The following is a 10,967-nucleotide window of genomic DNA, read 5'->3' as shown; positions in this document are numbered from 1 at the left end:
GGGTCGAGTCTGAGGCGTCGTGGCTCGCCGTGCAGCGAGAGGAGCGGTGGCAGGAGCCGTGGGGACGCGTTCCTCTCCCCGGACTCGACTCCACTCCACTCCGCCTCGCTCGGACAAAGTCGCCGCACCCCCCACAGAGCCCCGCCCCCCACAGCGCCCCCCATAGCCACGCCCCCACCGCCCCCCCCCCCACAGCCCCGCCCCCCATAGCCCCCCCCACAGCTCCCCCCACAGCCCCGCCCCCCATAGCCCCCCCCACAGCCACGCCCCCACCGCCCCCCCTCCACAGCTCCCCCCATAGCCACGCCCCCACCGCCCCCCCCACAGCCCCGCCCCCCACAGCCCCGCCCCCCACAGCCCCGCCCCCACCACAGCCCCCCACAGCCCCGCCCCCCATAGCCACGCCCCCCCACAGCCCCGCCCCCACAGCCCCGCCCCCACAGCCACGCCCCACGCGCGCGCGACCGGCCTCGTCTCGACCAATCGCAACGCGTGTTGCTAGGGAGGGGAGGGACAGAGGGAGGGGAGGGAGGGGGGAAGGGAGGGACAGGGAGAGGAGAGGGGAGGAAGGGGGTTGGAGGGGAGGGGGAGGAAGGGGGTTGGAGGGGAGGCAGGGGGTGGGAGGGGAGGGGGGAAGGGGGTGGGAGGGGGGAAGGGGGTGGGAGGGGAGGAAGGGGGTGGGAGGGGGAGGAAGGGGAGGGACAGAGAGAGGGGTGGGAGGGGAGGAAGGGAGGGGTAGGAGAGCAAGGGGGTGGGAGGGGAGGAAGGGGGTGGGAGGAGAGGAAGGGAGGGGTAGGAGAGAAAGGGGGTGGGAGGGGAGGAAGGGGGTGGGAGGAGAGGAAGGGAGGGGTAGGAGAGCAAGGGGGTGGGAGGGGAGGAAGGGGGTGGGAGGAGAGGAAGGGAGGGGTAGGAGAGCAAGGGGGTGGGAGGGGAGGAAGGGGGTGGGAGGAGAGGAAGGGAGGGGTAGGAGAGCAAGGGGGTGGGAGGGGAGGAAGGGGGTGGGAGGAGAGGAAGGGAGGGGTAGGAGAGCAAGGGGGTGGGAGGGGAGGAAGGGGGTGGGACAGAGAGAGGAGAGGGGAGGAAGGGAGGGGTAGGAGAGCAAGGGGGTGGGAGGAGAGGAAGGGGGTGGGAGGGGGAGGAAGGGGAGGGACAGAGAGGGGTGGGAGGGGAGGAAGGGGGTGGGAGGGGAGGGGGGCCCGACCAGCACGCGGTCTAGCAGCGCGCCGTTGGCTGAGATGGTTAAACACGCGGCCAGCAATTCGATATGACGTTTGCATCTATACACGTGCCGAACAGTTAGACATACCTGTCAACCCCTTATCAGTGCTCTACCTTATTACAGACCAATTCAGACCTTATCGGTCACCCCGTGCCCCTTATAAATATCAACGTTCATCCGACAAAGTCCCATCACAAGGGATAAAACACGAACACCTCCAACACGGAAGAGTGGTCCAAACAAGTAATATTTAAAAAAAACTTTTTTTAAACACGCTTTTATGAAATGTCCTAGTAATGGAAGAACTCCACGACTCCAGGAAGTGACCCCGAAGCTTACCACAACGTAAGGGACCGTGGCCAATTACAGCCAACGTCAGTTGACCGTGGACAATTAGACCCAAGCCGAAACATAACCTATAAAAAATTATTTTAGAAATATATTTTTTATGACAGAATATAGTATTGTGATCAGTATGGCAAGTTTGCAGTCGATACCACATTGGGAAGTGGGTTAAAATTGGGTTACAAGATTTGAGGATACAACAGAGTGAGTTAAATGAAAGCGTGTAGTAAAAATACCTTCTGGAGGGGATGTCAAGAGCTCCTACAATTGGCGCCGCTGTGGCGAGATGTTAACTCCCTCGCCTGTTATGCAGGAGGTTGTGGGTTCAATCCTGACCCAGACCCTGGCTCTTACTGTGTATTTATTCTTTCTCTCTCTCTGTGGATTTTTCGCCAGGTCCTCCGGTTTATCCTTCCACATTTGGAATCAACATGCGTTTAGAATATTTGTCTGCTATAACTTTACACATGATAAGCCACTTAGTTGAGAGATCATTTGTGGCCAGGTCACTTCTGAAAAATAGCTAAATAGCTCAGTGGGCCTTATCTGGTAAAAAAAAAGGTCAAGAATAGTGTTGTCAGTCATGGGTATTGTATGACCATACCTCACCATGCTAGTCAGTGTGGCTTGGCAAAGTGGAGTTCCCAGGACAGGTTCAGATAGCACCCGCCACTGATGTTAGTCATGGCCAGGGATTGAACTCGGGTCAACAGGTTCGTAGAGCAATGCTGTGTCACAGTTGGTTCGTGCATTGCTCTCTAGATGGCAAGACTATGCCAACACCTTCGATTAGCACAGTTGACTATGTTCCATGCGAAAGAAGATCAACCTTGCTTGCATACAACAAAATCTAAATTAATTAAAAGTGAAGCAAGCATTGGACCTTCGAAATGTTTATTGAAATTAAAGTATGCTTCAAAATTTCAAAGCAATGTTTGATTTATTTCAATATTTTCAGACCACTCAAGTGGGAAAATTGTAACGGTCATTTATAGCGATTAGATTTGTATACAAATATGCAATAAGTTTGCATTTATATTGCAATATTTAATCATTATAAACACGGCTTATAAGGTGGTCAAATTTTATGTAACAAAACGTTTTGGAGCACAGAGCCCCCTATTGGTAGCTATCGCTCTGTGGCACAAGACTCGACACCTAACTCGTGATGGGCAATATTTGTTCAACATGACTTGTGTTTCATCTTCTTGGTTGTTTCGGTAAAGTCACGTAGAAGGAAAATAATAAAATAATAAAAATAAAACATAATACAATTCTAACGACGTTTGCATATCAAGATGAATTTAGCATATTTATGGGAAATGCAGATATGCGATTAGTACTACTTGTGAAATGCGTAGGAGGTTTGGCGAGGGGTTTAAAGTCAATGCAAAATAGCCAATGTATCATGGGTCTCAATGGGCCTATATTTCATCTTTCTGGTTAAAGGATACTACTACCACGAGCCTTGAGATGAAGCGATTATTGCACGAGACTGAGGTGGAGTTTGTAAGGAATCACTGTGTTCACAGTAAACAGCACCGATTTCCGTGCTTGTGAAATGCTCAATAATCGGCAGTGCCACCGTGAGCTTGCGAGACATGCCAAACACGTGCCACTTGAGAGGTCCAGTCCGATCAGATGTTAACCCTCATCCGGTCAAGTGTGTTTGCCTTTTAAAAACAAACGCATTCACGTTTCTACGCTACCACTTCTGGACCGACGTTGTTTTCTCTTCAAGTCTCACTCAGGAACAAGGCCAAAAGTTCAAACACATACAGCAGAGAACTCATTCTAACACTCGATAAAGATATTTTTTTATGATTGGTTATACAATTCACGTGACATCGTGACAGCAAATTTACATTGAAGAGTCCAAGCAATGCCAAAATGAATTAAGATGAACAAAAAAGTGAAACGGTTTTATTATTTTATAGGACCTCCTTTGCCAGCACCCAAATATGAGAATAGGTGTTCCCCTTTTTTCTGGCAACAAAACAGGTGTTGAGATATTAAAACACCAAACTGAAACCTTAACAAGGAATCATGTCTACATTAACCACAATACTTGTGGTCTGAATGCAAAAAAACACATACACACACACCACTCACACCGCTCACACGGAGAGCACACATACACACCACTCACACTCACACACCGCTCACACGGAGAGCACACACACACCACTCACACACCACTCACACACACCACTCACACACACACACCACTCATACACACACACACCACTCACAACGCGCGTGCATTCTGTATGAATCACTGCTTCTTACACATGCCCCATCTCACTTGGCGTGTGATCTTCAGTCTAAGATGCACGGGTATACAGAACCTGTGGTGGCGTGGTTTACGTTATTTCTTTGCGACGAATGAATGGCTCGACATTTCTCAAGAGTGTCAAACAAAAAATAGAAAAATCACAAGCGGCTCTTGCGTTTATTACATAATTTCTTTCCAGCGTTTTGGCGTAAGCGTGAGAGCCATCACCAATTCGGCTGACCGACTGATATTGTAACGCCATAGAATTGATGACACAACTGGAATCTCGCAAAGGTGCGTGTCGTGTGTTAGGTTATACGTATATATATAAACACGTTCATACTATTAAGCGCGTATGTGTTCAGCGACTCAGCCTCGAATGAGTACCTGGTGCGGTGTGTAAACATCGCCACTGGGGAGACAAAGGCGGTCGGGAATAGTGCTGGCCACCCACCCCCTCGTGTGCCATGCCGGACTTCATAGACGCACTTGCCGTCACACCACCGTTCAGGCAACACGGGGAGGAGGGTAACTTCGTATTTGCGTTCCGCGCTCAGACAATACAAATGATAAACTATGGGTGTATATGTAATACGAGAATTATACACCACACAGGACCTCTATGTAACGTTATTTTGACGCATTACGCAGTCAATGAGCGAATGTCTCTCGCCTTGGGCGCTTGTCAATCGCAGCATTGACACCGAACTTGTGCCACGAGCGAAGATCTTCCGCCGTTTTTTTCAAATTTTCTTGCTGTGGATTTCACACCGGATGATGATGATTGCTTGTGTTACAGTCGAAACGTCGTGAGAATTTTAATTGTTTTATATTTTATACTAGCTGTACTACCCGGCTTCGCCCGGGACTTGGATCCACCACGCCCGGCCGCCTTTGTCTCCCCAGTGGCGATGTTAATATGCCACACCAGTTACTCGTTTTGAGGCTGAGTCCCTCCCTCACCACTCTCCCTCCCTCACCACTCTCCCTCCCTCACCACTCTGTAGAGGACGTGAAACTTTGATGAATTTACCTCAGAGTCGCGTGGTGGGTGTCGAGGCCTAGTTCCATGCAGAGCCTCCGGCCTCGCCTAAATTGCCCACCCGGCTGAGGCTGGGTACGGGTGCCGTTCCCCCCCCCCCCCCCCCCCCCCCGCTGGGCTACAATAATACTGTCTAATCGCTATAATTTTATAATCTACCGACCCTATAATAGTAATTGCACACATTGTGGTGGGGGGGGGAGTGAAGAGGACGTGAAACTTTGATGAATTTACCTCAAGAGTCGCGTGTTAATGCGTGCGCCTATTTTTAATGGGAATTAAAAATGGCGTCCACCCCGCGGCGAAGGCGTCGCTACCCGTTGCCAGGGGCAACCGCCGTCCAATGAAACTGCGTATGGTCCGGCGACACACAGACACACACACAGACAGACAGATTCGCGATTTTATATATATAGATTATTTCCCTTCTACGTGACTTTACCGAAACAACCAAGAAGATCAACCAACAACCCTGCAGTCACGAAAGGTTTAAACAGAATACCTATCATGATCCAAGCAACACAGTAACACGCGATCACAATATATACCATATTGCACACTCAGTTTCAATCTTCCGATGCAGCCATTGAAACAATAGCCAAGTTCCTTAAGTCCCACCTTTGTCCATCCAGCCTCTTAAAACTCTAACGAAAGCGCTTGTGCCGGAAGTGACACGAGCAATAAATGTTAGGTCTGTACCTTTATCTTTACACTCAACTTTCACCGTCAAGTAAACATAATGAAAAATCAAACGTAACAAAAATGACAAAAGGGAGAAATGTTTTCACGGGGAAAATCCATCGGTCACTTCCCCGTCATCAATGCACGGGTACTTGTGCTTAAAGAACACCTTCAAGATGTCCATCTTCACCAGGTCGCACTGCCGTGGGGGCAGGCTCTTCAACATCAGGGCCACGTGGACACCAAACGCATCGTTAGCATCGTGTGGGAGCTGCAGCCTGGAGTGCAGGTCCCTGCCGGTCACGTGGTGAAGCAGGTCCGGGCCAGAGTGTCCTGCCGCTCCGATCAGGCGACGCTTCCTCGCATGGGGCGCCTGCGATGACGACATGAGCAGGCAGCCCGAGTTGCTGGGGTCGGACGGCGCTCCGATGGTGTGCGAGTCAGAGGCAATCTGCTCGCAGGCGGCCAGCGCGTCGTCATTCTCGTTGTCCTGCAAGGCGCACGCATTGTTCACACTCCTTGAATCTGCACGTCTTGTGGCCAATCCGACTACAAACTTTCGCACGTGAAAACAAAGTCTGACATGCGAATACGGAAACACCGACCAGATCATTGACCACACAGCATCGAAAGACAGTGAACTATGAACATTCAGAGGCATTGAAGTAATTCACTGCACATCAAATGATGCCACTTCCTGGATAAACGAATCTGGAAACGGATGCATAAGTTGTTATTCGTCCAGCCAAACACAGCATGAAGGCACATGGAGGCACACATGGTTATCATCACTGCTTTTATCCAGCACTTGGTTGGACCACATGGGGATACGTTTTGCATTTTCAGTCTGGTGTACGACACCCGCCTGCTGGTCAAAACACTATTTGCAAGGGGTGGTCGTATATAGAGTGGGGTTGCAGCAATGTCATTTTTAAATCCTTTATATTAAGTTCGCTTGCTTGCTTGCACGCTTACGACCGTGCAAATCTTTCGGTCGTTTTTTAACCCACTTCCCGTGATCCAATCGAGCTGACATTTTGCACAGACTCGTTGTGCGTGACAATTTATTTTCGTGAAAAATTTTTTTCTCCAAAATTTTACACTTTTTAGGAATTTTTTTTTTTCATATTTAATTACCAATTGCTTAATGGTGGCAGGCAATCATCTGACCCATAGGTGGCAGCCATCTCAAGCTAGAGGACGAGAGGACTCTAGACGCCCGTTTCAAAGACCAATGTGGGCTGGGTTGTGGCCCATTGAACACGCATATAAAGGATTTATAGTGAAAAACTTTGTTTTTACGGGTTAATTTTATTCATGATACGATATGAGATTTCATGGTAATTATTGCGACATCAATTAACCTTAACTTTGTAATTGCGCTTCACATTTGCATAATTTTTCTTGTGTTTGGATGTACTTCAAATACAAATAAAGATTGCTAAATGAATGTATTCAACTGCAGTCCACTCAACAAGCCTGCCACAAGTCTAATATCATCGTAATTTTACAACCTATGATGCTTATAACACAAGTCTGAAAATGATTGTCCTATAAATCGACAATTATACCTGCAAACGTTTTACAAAGCACTCACGTAATTGTTAACATCTTTTTATTTACTGAACTCTTAATTCACATTTGCTTCTTTCGGTAAAGTCACGTAGGTAGAAAAATAATAGTAGATCACGTGGCGATCGAAACGTCGTGATCTATTATTTTTCTACCTACGTGACTTTACCGAAAGAACCAAAGAGTATGGATTCCTGCAGTCACGAAAGCTTCAAATCAAGATTGAACTTTTGATTATTTCGTAAATATTTTGCAATAAAATTCAATCTTTCTGAAATATTTAACAAGCTACAATAATCGTATATTTAGCAAAATTAACAATACGATTAGAGCGCAGGGTCGCTGAATTTCATTCAGCCAAGAAGCAAAACAACCTTAGCATTGCTCGTGGAAACGGAAACCAGTAATGCACTTTAACCCCACGTGACTGTGACCCCTGCCATCAGGTGAATTGTCTCGTGTACCTCCTAGTAATGTCACGCGTACTCGCAACCACAGGTCAGGTATCAATGCACTGTATCATTGAGAACAGAGAAATCGTACCGAAGTGCTAAGTTTGAGAGCGGCATTCGTAACGACGGGGAGGGACGCCCGCTGCAGATTGCTGATGTTGCCTCTGGTGCAGTACGTATTGCGGATAAAGCACATTTTGTCGAAATGCACCCAACGGGGAATGTACTGCTTGTTGGAGTCTAACCACAGCTCTTTACACTGGTCCTGCTTGCGCAACTCCCTGTAGTAGCTGCCTCGGAGCACCTTCCACTTGGTCTTGATGTCCTCCTCTGCAATAATGAGAACGAACATGGGGACAGAACCGCCGCTGAGCCTCACATCCGATACAAATCATCGTAATTATCGTGTCTGGTTTAAGAACTGGTGGATCGCATACTGCAACGACAACAACTTGCATTTATATGGCATCTGCAATTTAACAGTTTCATTTTTGCCTATAGACCCCCCTGATGGCATCTGTCCCTGCATTGCACAATATGGGCATTAGTCTGCTAGGAGGTAATATTGCTACTGGTTGTTCTAAGTACGTAACTTGCGAGCACTATGCACCAAGAAAAAATAATCCACATCTGATGTTTGCACATTGTGGAGCCAAAAAAAATTGGCTTGTGTAACATGTGCACTTCTTGAACTGGAAAACTCTGGAGTACAAGTCCAGTGTGCTACCCTCATTACATCAGTTCAGCAACCCAGGAGCCCAGGATATCAAACTCCTAATTAATAATTATAATAATCTTTGCATTTACATGGCAATCAAGTTGCTCAGCATCACCAAGTGCTTACATCTCATCTCAACCAATCGAAGTCTACCCCCCCCCCCAGTGGCAGCTGTCCAAGGTGACTTGGCACCAACCTGCAAGCGTGCATTAGGCTGCCCGTAGCGGGTGGCGATTGCGACGTGTAATCCCAATTGAGTAATCTCTGCAGGTAGTTTTTCAATTTTGGACCACAATGCCAGCACAAAGCGGGTTACTCTTTTGTACTGACGTGACATGACCGTCAACAGTCCCGCAGTATTAAGCAGGAAGGCCTTCCAGATATGAACCTAAAACATCCTTTGCAACGTGCAGCGAACGCTGGTCTATGCCACTGGCCCATTGACTGAAAGGAGCCATGCTGTGATTTATTCACGCACACCTCTGAAAGGAATTCCCTGCGAGTCGGCACCAAGGAATTGCCGTAGCTCACTAAGCCGTTCCGCTCTCATGTCCTGCCTGAAGTAGTCAGGGTCGGTGTCATTCCACAGCAGCCGATTGTCTGCGAAGACACGAAGCATTCACACAACCAGATTTCATTACACGACTCCCACGCATGAATATGTAGCAATGGGTAACGCTAAAACGATGGTAAACATTGAACACGTGTAATTTACAGTACTTGCTTTCAGACGCGCTCCTGCGGCCGTCTGGAACGCTCTTTCGTCCGATATCAGGCAGACACTGGAACTATCCACTTTTAAATCGTCTAGATTTAAAACTAATTTCTATAAGAACTGCTTTCTAGGTTTAGTTTCTTGTCCTTCCCCCGCAACTCCGCTTAGCACGGTTGACTACGTACGGTGCGAAAGAAGTTCAACAAATAAATGAAACTAAACTAAAACATTTAACTAAACACACATACATTATTCATTACACGACTCCCACGCATGAATATGTAGCAATGGGTAACGCTAAAACGATGGTAAACATTGAACACGTGTAATTACAGTACTTGCTTTCAGACGCGCTTCTGCGGCCGTCTGGAACGCTCTTCTGTCCGATATCAGGAAGCCACTGGAGCTAACCACTTTTAAATCGTCTAGATTTAAAACTAACTTCTTTAATAACCGCTTTCTAGGTTTAGTTTCGTGTCCTTTCCCCGCACCTCCGCTTAGCACGGTTGGCTACGTACGGCGCGAAAGAAGTTCAACAAATAAATGAAACTAAACTAAAAAATGTAACTAAACACACATACATTATTGCTACGTTCAATTCACAAACTGGCACACGAAGCAAACCGAATGGCTGAATCACATAGAACCGAATCTCTAAGGGTGGCTCTACCATTGGCAATACAATATCACCATTGTTTGCCATGCCATGGTGTCAAATGACACCCTTGCAACCCAGATGTTCAATCTCTCAAGGGATTATCCAGGTGAAATTAGCGTTATACACACACATGGCAATACCACAATATCGTGGATATTGTGGTATTGCAGCAACGTCGCCATTCGCGTCGTAATTAACGTTATTTACTATTCACTTTAAACATTACATGGCCAACGGTGACCGCGACGTTAGGATTTATTGCACGATATTGTGGCAATACCACACGACTCCCACGCATGAATATTGTGGTATTGCCACAATAACAAACTCACACGGCTAATGAGTTTAATTTCAAAACAAAAGTACAATTTTTTTTTAGAGCGAGCGTCGTTCTTTAAACGCGACCGCCTTGGCCGTCATTCTTTCACCGGGAAAAGCGCACCGATCCACGCAAGCGGCCTAGGAAAGCCGCTTAAAGCCTAATTATATAGGCCCCACCCCCCGCAAAAAAACACACATACACGGCGCGCGATTTTAAGCTCGTGTGCGCCGTCACGATGAACACGAAGGAGTAGTCAGGCACCTTGGAAGAAATCTATGAGGAGGCTCTCCTTGCCGGTGTCCCACTTCACCTTCCTCCGCGACTCCACGTTCCCGGGCAGCTGAGAGCAGGAGGGGACCGCCATGGAGACTCAGGGACCGCGACGAATCACGCGCAGTGCGAGCCGCGACAGTTATGGGCAGACCTCGCCGAACGCTGGGGGGTTACGTTCTTGGGGAAAAAAACCGTGCTGGGCAAAACCACTTTCGACAAATAATGGAGCCTGTGGGAAAGATAGGGTTGCGTTCCTGGGTCCGAAATGATCATTCCCCTCCCTCTTTGTTTAACTAATTTAAAAAAAACCCTCCCTGTATTATGGATATTGGTCGCGAAAGCCTGCGTATTAAACGAGTCGCTTTCCATTTCTTGTGTATAGACTATTTTTCAATTTCACCTCAACACAAAACCTCCGTCTCTATTACTCTTCCCGGCACCGCGGCACTCACGCCCGACGCTCGCTCCTGACACCGTCACTTGAACATTAATGATTCGCGTCCGTACGACTGACGGCTAGATGCATACATGCGGCAACGTGAACATTTGTGAAGTGTATTTGTGCGTGTTGAATACGTGTAACATTATCACACAAAACATACACGTGGTAAATAAATCGTTCTCACAGTTGATTCATTCACCCTCCAACGGATGCAGCGCTCTCACCGCACTACTTTTTGACGTGGAGATCAGAA

General features: G+C 47.9%; 1 protein-coding gene across 1 annotated transcript; it reads right to left on the bottom strand.

The window, feature by feature from the left end:
* Nucleotides 1-3,997: 3,997 nt before the first annotated feature.
* Nucleotides 3,998-10,488, bottom strand: LOC133342024 (uncharacterized). The gene is made up of 4 exons (XM_061550898.1): nt 10,261-10,488; nt 8,785-8,904; nt 7,678-7,916; nt 3,998-6,052 (listed from the first exon to the last, which is right to left on the bottom strand). Exons 1-4 carry the CDS (start codon nt 10,361-10,363, stop codon nt 5,666-5,668), a joined length of 849 nt encoding a protein of 282 aa, XP_061406882.1. The 5' UTR covers nt 10,364-10,488; the 3' UTR covers nt 3,998-5,665.
* Between the last annotated feature and the right edge of the window lie 479 nt (nt 10,489-10,967).

Source organism: Lethenteron reissneri, chromosome 13 (assembly GCF_015708825.2).
Source record: "Lethenteron reissneri isolate LAM-NWPU_2019-01 chromosome 13, ASM1570882v1, whole genome shotgun sequence".
In the NCBI taxonomy this organism is placed as follows: domain Eukaryota; kingdom Metazoa; phylum Chordata; class Hyperoartia; order Petromyzontiformes; family Petromyzontidae; genus Lethenteron; species Lethenteron reissneri.
This window is presented reverse-complemented; position numbering and strand designations above follow the sequence as displayed.

Excerpts from the sequence above, each read along its gene's own strand:
- LOC133342024 (XM_061550898.1), bottom strand. The coding sequence starts at position 10,363 with ATGGCGGTCCCCTCCTGCTCTCAGCTGCCCGGGAACGTGGAGTCGCGG. Across the intron at positions 8,905-10,260 it reads CCTCATAGATTTCTTCCAAG|ACAATCGGCTGCTGTGGAAT; the intron begins GTGCCTGACTAC and ends GTGTCTTCGCAG. Across the intron at positions 6,053-7,677 it reads CTCTCAAACTTAGCACTTCG|GACAACGAGAATGACGACGC; the intron begins GTACGATTTCTC and ends TGCGCCTTGCAG.